The 17,800-nt window shown below is 37.8% G+C and overlaps 1 protein-coding gene across 7 annotated transcripts in view; it reads right to left on the reverse strand.

Moving 5' to 3' along the window:
- Positions 1-17,800, reverse strand: part of PTPRA (protein tyrosine phosphatase receptor type A) — a 183,093-nt gene that overhangs the window by 55,572 nt on the left and 109,721 nt on the right. For 3 of the 7 annotated variants that reach the window (XM_067011886.1, XM_059037685.2, XM_059037684.2), the window contains 3 exons: positions 14,706-14,784; positions 13,193-13,534; positions 6,523-6,549 (listed from right to left, as the gene is read on the reverse strand). In XM_067011886.1, coding sequence (XP_066867987.1) covers positions 6,523-6,549; positions 13,193-13,534; positions 14,706-14,778 — 442 coding nt within the window. In that variant the 5' untranslated portion in view covers positions 14,779-14,784. The remainder of the gene's footprint in view (positions 1-6,522; positions 6,550-13,192; positions 13,535-14,705; positions 14,785-17,800) is intronic. The other 4 variants (XM_067011889.1, XM_067011888.1, XM_059037687.2 and 1 more) reach the window with 3 other exon arrangements.

Genomic DNA, 17,800 nt, shown 5'->3' on the forward strand with positions numbered 1-17,800 from the left:
AGGATAACTGTGTCCAACTTCCTAAACAATGACTGAACCCCTAGTTTAGGATATGTTCCTGTTTGTCCTCCTGAAGGGACACCTACTGTGAGCACATTCCAATCAACTCAGTGCTCCAGAGCAAAGCTCAAACAGAGCCCTACAGGAGACCTTCACAAATACCAATGACAGCAAAGGCAGTATAAGAAATAGAATAAATCTTTAAAAATATACTGCAATTTATGCAAGAGGACCCTGCATCGATTAAAAAAAAGCCACTACAAAATGAGGAGCAATCTCATACCTATCAGGAAAAAAAAAGTCCCAGAAAATAACAGGTGTTGGCCAGGATGTGGAGAAATTGGAACCCTTGTGCACTGTTGGTGGAACTGTAAAATGGTGTAGCTGCTGTGGAAAACAGTATGGGAGTTCCACAAAAAATTAAAATAGAATTATCATATGATCCAGCAATTCCACTTCTGGGTATATGCCCAAAAGAACACCCATGTTCATAACTAAACATGGGTTTAGTCACAATAGCTAAAATGTAGAAGCAACCAAATGTCCTTTGACAGATGAATGGACAAACAAAATGTGGTATACGTATACAATGAAATATTTTTAGTCTTAAAAAGGAAGGAAACATATGCTACAATATAAGGATGAACCTTGAAGACATTATACTAAGTGAATAAACCAGTCACAAAAAGACAAACACTGTATGATTCCATTTATATGAGGTACCCAGAGCAGTGAAATTCACAGAAACAAAGTTTAAGGTATACAGTATGATGATCTGACTTACATACATCATGAAATGATTATCAAAATAAGTTTAGTGAACATCCGTGATCTGATACAGATACAAAATTAAACAAAAATTTTTTCTCTTGTGATGATAACTCTTAGGATTTACTCTTAACAACTTTCGTATTTAACATACAGTATGTTAATTATGTTTATCATGTTGTACATTACATCCTTAGTACTTATTTATCTTATAACTGGAGGTTTGTATCTTCTGACTGCCTTTATCCAATTCCCCCTACCGCTACCCCCTGCTTCTGGTGACCATAAATCTGATCTCTTTTTCTATGAGTTTGTTTGTTGGTTGGTTGGTTGGAAAAACATTTTAACTCTCCCAAGTTTTCAGGCCAGAAGAGTCCTCTATCATAAAAATCAGATTTTACCTCTTGACATCTGAATTACACTCATGTTTTTAATACAGTTAAAGACAATACAGAGAGTAAAAATGTTCCCAGGCCTGTGTGAGGGAAGGAGCGTCAGATCTGTTAATAAAGTAGGAGAGAATTTACAGCTCCCTGTATCAAATCTCAGACTTGGAGACAGGCTCAGAATCCAGCCACTCTCCTAGGGGTCCTCCCAAACCGGATGGACTCATCATATCATTGTGCTTAGCCTTGTCCTGATCTGGGCCCTCTGGAGATGTGGCCTTGCATGATGCAGGCAACGCAGGAACAGTGGTCGATTCCCTGCCACTCCCACCCCCACGCCCCACTCCCCAACCACCCATTCTAGCAGAAGTTCACTCCCTAGACTCAGACCAGAGGACAGCATTTAAAAAATTCTAAAATGGTGTTCTGGGACAACAGTTGTCTATTTGCTTATATCCCCTTTCCAAGAAAACAAAGGGTCATGTTATTTTAAGGGCTCACACATAGACAGGTGAATCACTCAAGGACTAAAGACACACCTTGGTCAACTGCAAAAATAATCAGTGAAGGGACTTCCCTTGTGGCGTAGTGGTTAAGAATCGGCCTGCCAATGCAGGGGACACGGGTTCCATCCCTGGGCCAGGAAGATCCCACATGCCACGGAGCAACTAAGCCCATGCACCACAACAACTAAAGCTCATGTGCCCTAGAGCCCACACACTGCAACTACTGAAGCCCGCATGCTCTAGGGCTTGCGTGCTGCAACTACTGAGCCTGTGTGCTGCAACTACTGAAGCCTGTGCACCTAGAGCCCATGCTCTGCAACAAGAGAAGCCACCACAATGAGAAGCCCGCACACCACAACGGCTGCTTGTCGCAACTAGAGAAAGCCCGCACATAGCAATGAAGACCCGGCGCAGCCAAAAAAAAGAAAAAAAAAATTAGTGAAGTAAAAGCCATACTCCTCTAGCCTCACTTCCTGAGGCCCATTTTTTTGGTCGTCTTCACACTTTTTGGTAGAAATATTTATCAACGCTCAAAGGCAAAGTTGTTTTAAGTGCTTCTTATAGGTTAAGTGCTCTAAAAACAGCAAAAGTCATAAAAAGTTGCCTCAAGTGCCCAAAACTCTGGGATGAACCCAATCACTGTTGTCTTGGGCCAAATTACCATTTGGAAACCTTAATTTCTACTGCCCATCCATATTCTCTAGGACCTCTGGAGTTATCTTTCTAAAACAAAAATCTGACCACGTCACTTCCTTCCTTAACATCACCAGGAGACACCCTGAACTCAATGCACTGCTGCTGAGGCTACCTCTGACCACTTCCCACCTCACACACGTCAACCATGCACAGCTCCTCAAACACATGACCGGCTCTTTCATGTCTCCTTGCTTTTACCCTGTCTCGTGCATCCTCATTTTCCTCAGTTACTATATTAAACTGCCTAAAACTCACCTTCATGCCTCCTTCCCACTCCCCAGGTACAGTGAGCCTTTTAAGCTCTCCTCATAGCACTTTGTATGGTATATATCCAATAGCATGTAGCTGAGTGGGCTCTGATTCTTGGTGTTCACACATTTCTTCCATCAGACAGGGAACTTTCTTTTTTTTTCTTTCTAGAATCATCAGCACCTCATAGGTGCTGAATGAATATATTATTAAAGGTGCTTAGGGAAAGCCATCATAAATGAAGTTCACTTAATTATGTCCCTTACTATGATAATCCCAAAACACCTATTTTTAAAAAATTTTATTTATTTAATTTATTTTTATGTTTTGGCTGTGTTGGGTCTTCATCGCTGCACACAGGCTTTCTCTAGCTGCCGTGAGCCAGGGCTACTCTTCATTGTGGTACATGGGCTTCTCATTGCGGTGGCTTATCTTGTTGCAGAGCACGGGCTCTAGGCACGCAGTCTTCAGGAGTTGCAGCATGCGGGCTCAGTAGTCGTGGCTTGCAGGTTCTCGAGTGCATGCTCACTAGTTGTGGTACACGGGCTTAGGTGCTACGCGGCATGTGGGATCTTCCTGGACCAGGGCTTGAACCAGTGTCCCCTGCATTGGCAGGAGGATTCTTAACCACTGTGTCACAAGGGAAGCCCCCAAAATACCTCTCTAACAAGAATGCCAACCTCCTTCTAGACTTCAACTCTAGCAAAGTATTGAAAGAGAAAGCCGGGAGAGCAGGTGATCTAATTTGAGAGCTGAGAAACTTTAAGGAGCCTCTGGGGTGCAACAGAATGTTTACCCTGCCTGGTTTTAGAACTCTGTAGCTCAAGGACTCCTTTACAAATACTAACAGGGTACTAGTCCAGATTTTTTTTTAAAACCCAGTTATAGAAATGATTACATCTAAAATAATGTAAAGTATGGTTAGAATAGTTTTATCCTGTACTCTTGCTATTTAACAAATATCAGTTATAAAGTCTTCATGTGAAAACCCTAATTTAAAAAACTATTAAAATAAAAAGTAAGACGAGACAGGTTTATGTTGAATATTGTTTAAAAGGTACAGGGCAGAGGATGAGCTAATATCTACAGTTGTGGTAGTAAACTGCAGTGTGACCCTGCCTTGGAGCGCATCCTTGTTTCCACAAATTCTGACTGGCTGGCTGAGATTCCTGATCCCCTTAGTCTCCCATCTAATTAACAGTAATAGTAACAGAGTGGTGGTGGTGGTGGTAAGAGTTGCTGAGCAACTGCTATATGCTGACCCAGCAGTAGGCCTAGCACTAGTTCAATGTTAGTTCATTCCTCACAACAACCCTATGAAGGAAATTGTTCCCATCCTATTTTGCCAATGGCAAAAGGAGGCATAGGAGTTAAATACCTACCCCACCCTGCTGGTAAGTGGTAAAGAATCAACATACAAACTCAGGTGGTCTAGCTCCAGAGCCCATGTTTTAACCACATATACTAATGCTTTTGCTGCCTTTGCTCGGACCCCATGGTATCTCATTTCCTCCCTCTACCCAATACTAGTGCCATCACTGTCTCACAGGGGCTGCATGAGAATCTTTATCTCAGAGTCTGTTTCCCCTAGAATAAAACTAATGAAACTGAGATTTAAAACTAGCAAAGACTAAATAACAACTGGAAAGTATACTCATGACCACTGACTTCATGGTGAAGAGGTACTTGGTAGATAATGCATACATTACTGTATAGTACACAAATCATCCAAATTAACACCAGTGAAAATGTTTTAAAAGAAAAGCTGGTTACAAAAGAACACACACTGTATGACTCCACTTAAATGAGGTACACAGAACAGACAAATTTACAGAGACAGAAAGTAGATTAGTGGTTACCAGGGGCTGGGGGAAGGAGAAATGAAGAGTTACTGTTTAATGGGTTACAGAGTTTTAGTCTGGGATGATATTAAAAAAATAAAATAAAAAATTCTGGAGACAGATGGTGGTGATGATTGCACAACAATGTAAATGTACTTAATGCCACTGAACTGTGTGGTTAAAATGGTAAATCTTATATGATTTATATTTTTCAAAATTGGGAAAAGGCTGGCTCTACCAAAATAATTTGGAATACATTTTAAAAATAATACACATGTGAAAATAACTAGTTTCTTCAACTTTGAAAGAAAGGAAGCAAAGTTGCTTGCTTCCTGTCCTCTCTTTTTTATGCTTATATGTGCTGGCAATAAAACACCAGCTACTGCTGTTCAAAAGCGTATCAAAGGCCAATGCATAAAAATTTATAACCCTTAATCATCTGCATAAGACATCATTTGCTTAGCACACCCATTATAATGCAAATGTTTCAAAACAATAGCCTAATTTCTCAAAAAGCACTTGGCTTTAAAATTAGAATGTGAGGGCTTTTCTGGTGGCGCAGTGGCTGAGAGTCTGCCTGCCGATGCAGGGGACACGGGTTCGTGCCCCAGTCCGGGAGGATCCCACATGCCACGGAGCGGCTGGGCCCGTGAGCCATGGCCGCTGAGCCTACGCGTCCGGAGCCTGTGCTCTACAATGGGAGAGGCCACAACAGTGAGAGGCCCACGTACCGCAAAAAAAAAAAAAAAAAAAAATTAGAATGTGATATCAAAATTTATAGCAATACTTCTAAGGACATGCTCTGGTAAAAGCATCATAACACATGGGGCTGAGACTGTGTATGCCTCTTCATCTTCCTGTTTGGTAAGATTTATTATATTAGTTTGTCACAATTAGCAATAATCTAGATAATTAAAGTAATTTATTTCTTCTTAATCATAATACTGAAACTACTCACATCTATATTAGTCAGCTAGGTAAAACAGGGATAATATATGGGGCAAGAAAAAGGCTGAAGAGTAAGAAAATATACACTAAGTAGAGGAAGGAATCAGAGATCTTATGTTTAATTTTGAAGCCTAGCACTTTGATTTCTAATTTTATTATAAGATTGGTTAAAAGAGCCGTTTTAGGGAGCAAATATAAGTATCTATTGCAACATAAATCTATTAAGTTCTACATTTGATAGTGAGAATCTGGTAAGTGAAAGTAAATAGCAAGGGCACTACATTAATCAAATCTAGTTCCTGAGTTTAAGAAAGCGAGAGCTGGAAAATCAAGGGAAATCTGTACACAGTATGATAACAACACCTCACTGTTCCTCACCAAACACAGTGGCAGATGGGCAACACTTTGGGTTAGAGTATCTACTTTTCTTTCCTTTCTTAAATTATAGTTTCTGTACAGAGTATCTACTTTTCTGATTCAAATGCTCCCTACTTAATGGGACTTCATAAGCCTTCAAGTGTTCCATTACTTATGCAGGAAAAATTGTGCATTGTTAAATAATGGAATCAGAAAAAAAAAAAAAAACAAACAAAACACAAGAAGCCTGATTTGATAAAACAGGAAATCAAGATGAGAAAAATAGCTTCACAGATGAACATTTTCCAAATTCAAATGCAATGATCATTTCTTAGACCACTGGATAATCTATCTTACACTCTTTGATGGTAGCCTTACTGTTGTCCTAAGAGAAATATGCCACTTCTACAAGAGTACCCATGTATTCTATTCTCTGGTGAACAGGGATTCTGCAGTCCTGCTTAGACAACTGACATAACATCTCCAGTCATAGGGACGTTACACCAGAGGGTTGAAAATCCATAAAAGCCATATAAAGTGACAAGAGGTCAACATTTTATAGACCAGGGGAAAAAACAACATCTACATTTAAAAACGTAATGAATACTTATTTCTGTTACTCTTCTCCATGAGGTTAATATGGAAACAACTTAAGGAAAAATAAACACCTAACAGTCAGAGATGCACAAGGTTACCACAGACTGAGCAGAGGAAACGCAACAAATATTGTACATTGTTAAAAGGACAAGAAACACAAGGTGAATGGCTCACCTCTTCTGTCCTTGGAGTCAGAATTACCTGTGTAATAAGTAAAAAAAAATAGAAACATTCACTCAGATTAAAGACAAACATTATTATTCAATCTAATGTAAAACAAAATAAGCTCTAGGAATATGGATACTTTTCCCTTTGTATATGTTGGAGCTACAATGAGGCACCCTCCAACAACTGGGAAATAAGACTGCCCAGATTCACTAAACTTTTATCAATGGTTTGTCCTTCTCCCTGAGTACAAAAACAATGCAGCGTCGACATTCACAAAAAATACAAGAATGCCAAAAGAAATATAATAAACACAATGGTACTTGAGATCTTTATGTCTTTTTAAGCCATTAAAATGCAACACGGCAAAATTAAGTTAAAAATATAAAAGACTTAAATGATAATAGATAATAAAATCTAAATGGCATAGACCAAACTCTGTATACTAACAGAGAAAACCTTTTCAAAGGCTTATGAAATATCCACAAGCCCTTCAAGCCCTTATAAATTCCTCGTAGTAGAAATAATAGACAATATTCTTTTATCATGATGCAATAAAACTAGAAATTAACAAAGTAAGAAAACACTTGAAAATTAAAATTAAAACCGAACTGCAAAATGCCTAAACAAATAACAAATCACACTTGTGGCAGAATCTACCGACGCCCCCCCAATATCAGTCTCTTCCTCTTCTTGCCTTTAGTACAGAACATCCCCCACTTTTAGCTGAGCACAAACCTGTCCATTTAGAGACTACATTTCTGAGACTCTAGGTGTAATCACATGAAGAATTCCAGTCAATCGGATGTGAACAAAAGCAATGAGAGTAACTTCTGGGTCATACCCTTTGGAAAAGAAATTATTTGTAACTGTTTCCTCTGTTGCTCCTTCCCAGGGGCTGGAACCAGAACCCAGTGATGAGAGCCATCTCTTGACCAAGCAGATGAGGGCAACTGTCAGGATGCCAGAGACACAAGAAAAAAGGAATTTGGTCTCTGATGAGGCAAAGCCCTCCTGTCTACTTCTGGAATGTGAAAGGGGAGAGAAAGACACGTCTGTGTCTTAAGCGGTCAATGAATTTTGGTATGTCTTTGTCAGAGTAGCTTAGACCACTCCCTAACTAATATAACTACCTACAGGAACACTTATAGGATATGCCTAAAGCTGTGCTTATAAAAAATTCATAGCATTAAATACATATTAATTAAGAATAAAAATAAACAAATGAAGTATTCAATCCAGGAAGATAGAAAAAGCACAAAATAAATCTAAGGAAAGCAGAAAAAATAAGAATAAAAGAAATTAATGAAATAAAAAACTGAAAAATGACAGAACTAATAAATATACAATAGCAGGTTCTTTAGAAGAAAAAAGCAACAAACCATGAAATAAATGGTTAGTCAACCTAAACAGGAAAAAGGACTTAAATACATAAAATAAGAAATAGTCACAGTTATGTAAGAAATTAACCCTAAGGGATGACTTTTCCTCAAATCTATTTGAATAATTTTGAAAACCTAAATGAAATGCAAAATTTTCTAGGTAAACTTCAATTATTTCTATGAAGCAAAACGAAACACTGACAAACAAAACTTATCAAAAATAGCATACATACAAAGGAAACATATATACCAATCCCATTTAGAAATAACTTAGAGGGACTTCCCTGGTGGTGCGGTAGATAAGAATCCACCTGCCAATGCAGGGGACACCGGTTCAATCCCTGGTTCGGGAAGATCTGGCATGACGTAGAGCAACTAAGCCCGCGCGCCACAACTACTGAAGCTCGCACACCTAGAGCCTGTGCTCCGCATCAAGAGAAGTTGCCACGGGGAGAAGCCCGTGCACCGCAACGAAGAGTAGCCCCTGCTCTCTACAACTAGAGAAAGCCCACGTGCAGCAACAAAGACCCAGTGCAGCCAAAAATAAATAAAAAATTAAATCTTTAACAAAAAAAGAAATAACTTAGAAATATCAATGAAAAATTTTGAAATAAAATAATATCAAATAAATTGCAGCAGTTCATTCAAGAAAAATACAAGACCAAGTGGAGCTATTTTTGCTGGAATGTAAATAGTTCAAAATTAGAAAATCAATTAATATGATTCACCGAAGCATATGATAAAAAAAAAGAAAAAAGCCCATACAGATCTTGCTCAATGATGCTGAGCTGGCAACTGGCAAAATTTAACACCACTTCTTGACATAAATACTCTTTAAAACAGGAATGAGTCAATAAATCCTGAACACGATAAATATGTTTATCTCAACACAAGAGTCAACACCATGTTTAATGAAAAACGACTGAGATCATCCTTAGAGTCAAGTACAAAACAAGGCTATCTATTTTTACTATTATTTCCTAACTTTGTTCTAGAGGTATTCACCAATTCATTTAAACAGAAGAAAAGAGATCTAAAAATTTGGAAATTTAAAAAGAGATATTTGCAGATGAGATGATTTGAAAACTTATGATAACTGAAGAAAATTATGTCAAACACAAAGGAAATTAATTGAGATGATCAGTATAAAATATACTGTATGTACAAAAAAAAATCAATGGCCTTATGTTGTACAGCTAAAACTAAAACAGTATTATGTCAATTGTATCTCAATAAAAAAAAATAGGTTTCATAGCCCCAACAGCAACCAGTTAGAAGATATCATATTCCACCTATACTAACAAAAGCAACAAAACAAAAAGAAAAACCTTTGAAATATGTAGAAATAAGCTGAACAAAACACGTGCAACATGAGTGGTGAAAATTTTAAAATACTTCCAAGAAATACAAAATAAAAGACTTCAGCAAATGGAATATGCAGCATTCTTGGATAGGAAGAATTAAAAATATCAATTGTCCCTGTTAATCTATAAACTTAACATGACCTATAAAAACTTTTTCCAGCTATACAAGTTGATTATAACACTTATGAAGAAAAATAATCAAGAATTGCTAGTAAAATTCTGAAAAATAAGATTAACAAGGGATGACTCATCAGACATTAACTATTTTATAAAGTTACAGTCATTAAAACAGTGGGGGGACTTCCCTCGTGGCGCAGTGGTTAAGAATCCACCTGCCAATGCAGGGTACACGTGTTCGATCCCTCGTCCAGGAAGATCCCCCATGCCACGGAGCAACTAAGCCCGTGTGCCACAACTACTGAGCCTGTATTCCAAAGCCCACGAGCCACAACTAAACCACCGCAATGAGAAGCCTGTGCACCACAATGAACAGTAGCCCCTGCTCACGGCAACTAGAGAAAGCCCGTACGCAGCAACGAAGACCCAACACAGCTCAAAATAAACAAATAGATTAATTAATTAATTAATTAATTTTAAAAAACCAACCTTAACATTGGCTAATAGGGCAGACTGGATAAATACATCAAAGTAAAGCCATACAATGAGGTAGCCCCTTACTATAATATAGAAAAAGTATCATAGGCTAACTGAAAAAAGTAATGTGTAGAAATGTACACAGTACATTTATTATCTGTGTTATAAATGAAGAAAAAAGGTATGTATGTGTGTGTGTATATATATATGTACACACACACACACTTGCTATTTTAGAAAAGTGAAAAACAAACTCAAAGCAAAAGTCAATAGGAAAGAAAAGTTAAGATTAAAGAATTAATTCAGGATATGTCCAATATCCAAATAATAAGGATTTTAGACGAACAGAACAGAGAAAATGGAAGAGGGAAGAACATTTTTGAACAAATACAAGAAAAATTTCCAGAACTGAAGGACAAAAGCTCCAAAGCTCCTATCCCAAAATAATTAATGAAGGAAAAAGACCTACATCAAGACCCATTTCTATGAAATTTCAGGGCACCAATGATGAAGAGAAGATCTTTAAAGACACACAAACAATTAGGAATCAGGATAGCAGTAGAATTCTCCAAGCCTGGGAATTAGAAGTCACTTAGGACAATGCTTTAAAAATTCTAGGGAAAAAAAAATATGTCCTCAAATTCTACACACACCCCTAAAGATATTTTTAGACATGTAATTCCTCATGCAATTTACCTCCCATAGACCCCTTTCTCAGGAAGCTACTGGAGGATATGTTCTACCAAGTGATGGGGTAATCCATGAAAGAAGACAATATGGAAGCCAGGAAGCAGCAAAGGAAATTCCCAGAATGATAGAGAAGGGAAATCCCAGGCTGACACTTGAGTAGCAGCCCTAGTGATCAGAAAAAACCTAGGCTTCAATAAGGCAATGACAATGGAAGACTCAAGAGGACGATCTCTAGGTAAAAAAGAAATAAACAGATTATCTAATAGGTCTGACTTTGTGGAAAACTAACTGTATTACAAGCCTATGGAAAGTTTGGGAAGAAGTGGCTTTCAATAGCAAAAAATAAAAGGTAATTATTAAATCCAGAAAAAAGTTGTACAAGAAAGAAAAAATAATCACATCACAGCTCAGCATGGAATAGTATTATATAGTCATAGTAATATAAAACATCAAATACTGATTTTACCAAAAGTTATGAGGTAACAATTATGGAAGGATTGGTAAAACAGTGGTGACGTGGCAGATATGGGGTTTCAGGCTGTAACACCTGATGTACCATAGTTTTCCTTCTACTGAATGGGGTTTCAGGCTGTAACACCTGATGTACCATAGTTTTCCTTCTACTGATCTTGAATAAGAGCCACCAGTGAAAGGCAGTCTCAGCCTTCTCTGAGACATGAAATGTGTTAACTGTATAGTAACTGGTTTCTCAGCTATGGCATAGTTTGGACCTACAGCGGATTATAGAAAACTCGGTTCCCTAACAGCAGTGTGGAGAGACCACAGAAGTGAGAAATAGGTCTTACTTGCTACTTGACAGCCTTCAGATCTAAGGCAAATTATTTAACCTCTAAGGTCTTACATCAAGCAACTATTAAAAAGAGATAATTACTCCTGGTCATCTCAAAGAATTGTTAAATGAAAGATAGTACAGAATAGAAGAACACAGGCCGTGAAGACAGTCAGTGACAGTCTCACCTTTTCCATTTACTACTTCAGCTTGTACAAGTTATTTTGCTTTTCCTCTCTAAGCAATGGCCATAATTTACAGAAAGAAATACATTTTTACACCATTACTCAGTATGTGTTTGTATATAACTGAAACAAAAGTTTTACAAAATAATATATGTAACATGAAAAGAATAAAAATGGAAGAGGACCATCCACACACACACAAATTTGTGGTGGCTCACTAAACTGATTTCAAGAATCGGTCATGACCTGTGCTTTGAAAAACACTGTAAAACTCCTTCACCTATAAAACATAATATAGAACCTACTTAATAGGATCCTTAGGATACTTCACAGGAATTACTTCTGTAAAACTTGTAGTACAATGCCTAACACTTAAAATTAGTGCTTACTATATGTAGGCCCCATTATAAATGTTTTACCCATATTAACTTGTTTAATCCTAACAGCTCCTTTATGAAGTAAGTACTATCATCATCATTCATTCTTATATACTGATGAAGAAACTGAGGTAAAGAGGTTAAACAGACTTGCCTATTGTCACACAGCTAGTGTATGGCAGAGTTAGGATTCAAAATCAAGTAGTGTGGCTCAGCAGATTGTGCTCTTAACTGCAAATGCTGCATAACCTTTATAGTAGAAAATATGAGATTAAAGCTGGAAGGTGCAGGGTCTGAGTTGTAAGGTCTAGCTAAAAGATGTCATCAGCAAATGACATTCAATTCAGTAAATATGTCCCCCAGGAGCCATATGTGATTCCACCTGGGGCACTCACCTTCTAACAAGGAAAAAATATGAGCCAAGGCTATAAGACCAAAGAAGAGTAACAGTGATTTTTGCTAGAAAAGGAATGACAATTATATAGCTGTCAGGGAACAATTATTTCCTTTACTACTCACAGAAGCCCTTTGAGGGACCCCCTCCAGTCCTCGGAAATTTGCCCTACCCCACCTGGTCTCAGATTCAGGTCTCTGATTCTATCTTCAAAGCCACTTTCACTTCAACCAGTGATTGATTCAAGAAGAGAAGTGGGCTGGGCTGAGGCCCTGAACAAACTGGCAGTGTAACTTAACTGTTTCCCTGAATTCCTCTTCCTAACTCTACTCCTGGCCACAGGCCTTCCACTCTTATCTAATTGTTATAGACACCCAGACCCCTTCTCCTTCCCATGGTCTCCATGGATCCCTTTCTTTTCAAGGCTAATACTATTACTCAGTTTCACTATCCTTTCATCTTCAGTCTCTCACATCAATTAGCTCTCCTCTTTCTCTTATATTTTCAACCTTCATCTCTACCATTAAACATGATTAAGTCTCCCCAGTGTAACCAGAATCCCATGCAAAGCAGGATAACCTCCAGAATCTATCTTCTTACCTCCTTTTTTTTTTTGACCACACGGCACACAGGATCTCAGTTCCCTGACCAGGGCCCCCTGCATTGGAAGTGCAGAGTCTTAACCACTGGACCACAGGGGAAGTCCCCTATCTTCTTTCCTCTTAACTCTGTGTTAACCAGATATTCCTGAGAATCCCCTATATCTAGGTTTCATTACTTTGTGCTTGGGTGATTTTACTTATTTCAAGAAATTTTACGGCTAGAAAACACAAACAAAAATAATCAAAGGGTGAACAAACTCAAAGAGGAAAAGAAAGAACAAATAGAAACCACCTCTAGTACCTGAAGGAGGAAAGGTTTCTGGAGTGGTTGCTGCAGTGCTGGCATTCCCCTCCCAAGGTTCTGTTCTGGTATCTGTGAACTGGTTATCTGGAAGCCATGTTCCATTTGGTGAAACTGCAGTGACTACAGAATTGGTGCTTACTGTTCTTGTGGTCCCATTGTCAGAGTCTGAAGAATTGACAGTGGTTACATAGGTGGGTCCCAGAGTTAGGCTTGGGCTGAATGTTGGTGCCAAGGAAGGAGAAGTTACTGAAGAAGTAGGATTTGAAGTTTTGGTCTCTTCTTTAAGTGATTCTGCTGTAGATGCTTTAATAGATCTTGTAACGCCTACTGAAGGTGAAACTACAAACACGAAAAAACAAGAAAACATCACACAAAGAATCTGAGAGCTCAACAGGTATGAGGCACAAAGCAGCAAGCCCTTACTACACTCTCAAATACTTGGAGACCAATGAGCAGGCAGACACACACACACACACACACACACACACACACACACTCACACTCTTTTATTATCTTTTTTAAAAAATTGAAGTATAATTGATTTACAATGTTGTGTCAATCTCTGCTGTATAGCAAAGTGACTCAGTTATACATATATATACATTCTTTTTAAATATTCTTTTCCATTATCATTTGTCCCAGGAGATTGGATATATAGTTCCCTGTGCTATATAGTACGACCCTGTTCTTCATCCATTCTAAATGTAATAGTTTGCATTTACGAACCCCAAACTCCCAGTCCATCCCTCTCCCTCCCTCTCTCCCCCTGGGAACCACAGGTCTGTTCTCTATGTCTGTGACTCTATTTCTGTCTCATAGATAGGTTCATTTGTGCCATATTTTAGATTCCACATATAAGTGGTATCATATGGGATCTGTCTTTCTTACTTCACTTAGTATGATAATCTCTAGTTGTATCCAAGTAGCTACAAATGGCATTATTTCGTTCCTTTGTTTTTCGTTCTTTTTTATGGCTAAGTAGTATTCCATTGTATACATGTACCACATCTTTATCTGTTGATCGACATTTAGGTTGTTTCCATGTTTTGGCTATTGTGAACAGTGCAGCTATGAACATAGGGGTGCATGTATCTTTTGGAATTAGTTTTCTCTGGGTATATGCCAAGTAGTACATACTCTTCTTTTAATGCTGAATCCTTCCCTCACTTCCAAAGGATTACTGTCTAATGGAGGGAGAAACTGGATTCTTTACTTAGTTCCTCAGAATCAATATATGAGTCTTAAATAGCAACCGTTTTCTTTTCTTCTTTTAAGTTTTCAGGAATGAATACATAATCTCTTTATTTAAAGTAGTATATGGTATATAGAACAATGCTGAGCATAGCATACACTATAACCCAGTTATGTGCAAAGACATTTTACTATCACTTTTAAGTAAAACTTTAATATTTTTTCTTTCTTCAGTACCACCGAGGCCTTTAAATTTGGGTCATTAAACATAAAACCAAAATTCTATTCCAAATACCAGTCTTATCAAATGGCACTTTACCTATGGTAGTGTTGTTGGCACCAACATGTATCAGACCACTGCCAAGCAGAACAAGAAGGAACCAGGAATCCATGTTGACCTGGAAAATAGAGAGCCATTTTAGATAAGGTCCCATTATACTGTAACTATGTCCAAAATACTCACCAAAGGAGTATTTTGGGCAAACTCTTCCTAGCTATTAAAGTGCACACACAGGACCAATGATCTTTTGGGAGTCTGGTAAGCACAATTCCCCAGGAATCCAGCTACTTAATTGAATCTTTACACAACTATAAGTAAGAGCAGTGGTTCTCCACCTTGGCTGTACTTTAGAATCACTCAAAGAACTTAACAAAAAAAAATCCCTGTGCCAGACTACATCTCTGGGGGTGAGAGGCAGGTAGCAATCCATTTAAAAGCTTCCCAGTTAATTGCTATGTGCAGCTTTAGTGTCTTCAGAATGAGAAGTATGGAGAAGGTAGGTTGACTGCATGAATGTAGTGCCCTCCAAAGCAGACATTATACAGCTGTTTTCAACCTTTATTTCACTTCAAACCATATCAGAGGGCTATGGCACATTCCCATTGGTAGTAGTGGCTCATTCATCCATTCAGATGTCTATGCCCTATACTAAGCTAGGTACTAGGGAAACAACTAGGGAGCAATACACTCAGAGGTCCCATTTTCATGAAACTCACAGCCTAGAGGTAATTTAATATGGTAGTGACTCTCCAAGGGACTCAGAACATGCCTCTCCACAGGGCACATGACAATCTCTGAGGGAGCGTGGAGAAATGCAGGTGGTTTATGAACATCCCAGGAGTTTGCCTCTGGTACAAATAACCATGCCTAGCAGGGAATTGGGTTCAGCCAGTGGCCTTCCCAAGGTACAGCTATACAAGATTTGACCAGTTCCCCTCTTCCCCCCGACCATTATCCAAAATTGCGAAAGCATACAATTCCCTCCATAAGGGTTAGAAAACAGATTGGAAGGCTGATTATTATTTATGTATCCATGTCTATTCTTGATAAACCAATAGGACATGGTTTTAGGAAAAATAACAATGTATTTGCGGGGAGGGGGTTAGCCCATCACCTCATTCCATATGTCAAAATAAGATTCAGATGGGCTGAAAAATTAAATGCTTACAAACACATTTTAAGAGGGAATAAATGAAAATGTGAGTTCAGAGTGAGGAAGGATTTTCTAAACATAAATGCATTGTAAGAAATCACAAAGGAATAAATCACAAAGGTAAAAATTGATATCTGACAATAGAAAAAAATAAAAGCTACAAAATATAAAAGAAATCAATCATAAACAATGTTCATGGATAGGAGGACTCAATATTGTCGACATCAGTTCTTCCCAACTTGGTTTATAGATTCAGTGCAATCTCAATCAAAATCCTACCAACCTATTTTGTGGATATCAACTACTGGTTAAGTTTATATAGAGATGCAAAAGACTGAGAATAGCTAGCTCAATAATGAAACAGAGCAAAGTTGGAGGATTACTGTAAAAGCAAATAGTAATATAAAAAAGCAAATAGTAATCAAGGCAGTGTGGTATTGGTGAAAGAATAGACAAATAGACCAATGGAACATGACAGAGAACCCAGATATAGACCCACATAAATATATAGTCAATGGATCTTTTACAAAGGAGCAAAGGCAATACAATGGAGCAAAGATAGTCTTTTCAAAATATGGTGCTGGAATAGCTTGGCATACATATACAAAAAAAAAAAAAATCTAGACACAGACCTTATACTCTTCACAAAAATTAACTCAAAATGAATCACAGACCTAGATGTAAATGCAAAAGACTCCTGGAAGATAACATAGGAGAAAACCTACATGACCTTGGGTTTAGCAATGACTTTTAAGATACAACACCAAAGGCAGAGCCATAAAAAAATAATCAATAAGCTGCACTTCATCAAAATTAAAAACTTCTGCTCTGCAACAGACAATGTCAAGAGAATGAGAAGACAAGCCAGACTGCGAGAAAATATTTGCCAAACACACATCAGATAAAGGACTGCTATCCAAAATAAAGAACTCTTAAAACTCAACAATAAAAAAACTATCAACCCAATTAAAAAATAGTCAGACCTGAACAGACACCTCACCAAAGATACACAAATGGCAAAAAAGCATATGAAAAGATGTTCATCAACATAAGTCATTAGGGAATTGCAAATTAAAACAATGAGACACCACTACATACCTATCAGAATGCCCAAAATCCAAAACACTGACAACATCAAATCTGGTGTTTCTGCAAACTCTCATTCATTGTGGGAATTCAAAATGGTGTAGCCACTTTGGAAGGCAGTTTGGTGGTTTCTTACAAAACTAAACATATTCTTACCATATGACCTAAGCAATTGTGCTCCATGGTACTCAAAATAGAACTTAAACTACTGATGGGAATACCAATTAGCCTGTAACAAACTCCTTTCCAGAAAGATTATACAAGAATCTTAAAGGTGCCCACATTGTTTTCTGATCCATTTCCAAGGTTCTATTCTTGAGTATATGTAAATAATCTGAAACTCAGATTAAAATGATATGGAGCTATTCATTAAGTGTCAAATACAAACAATCCAAATACCCAAAAATAGGGAAAATAGGAAAAAGTCAGTAGTATTACGCTGCTATTCAAGACAATAATTGTTGCTATTTGATATGCTATATTCGAAGAATTTAAGAAAATGGAACAAGCCCTTCATTTTTTAAGCTTAAAAAAACCCATCAGATCAAAACTGAATATAGGGAATTCCCTGGTGGTGCAGTCGTTAAGACTCCGTGCTCCAAATGCAGGGGGCGTAGGTTTGATCCCTGGTCAGGGAACTAGATCTCACATGCATGCTGCAATTGAGTTCACACACCACAATTAAGAAGCCCGAGAGCTGCAACTAAGGAGCCCTCGAGCAACAACTAAGGAGCCCGAGAGCTGCAAATAAGACCTGGCACAACCAAATAAATAATAATAAAATAAGTAAATAAATACTAAAAAAACCCTGAATATACCATTTGATCTCAACTAAATTTATGTATGTATATGAATGTATATGCATGAAAGTAAGCCTGGAAGGATCTATAAACAT

The sequence above is a fragment of the Kogia breviceps genome, chromosome 14, assembly GCF_026419965.1.
Source record: "Kogia breviceps isolate mKogBre1 chromosome 14, mKogBre1 haplotype 1, whole genome shotgun sequence".
NCBI lineage: Eukaryota > Metazoa > Chordata > Mammalia > Artiodactyla > Physeteridae > Kogia > Kogia breviceps.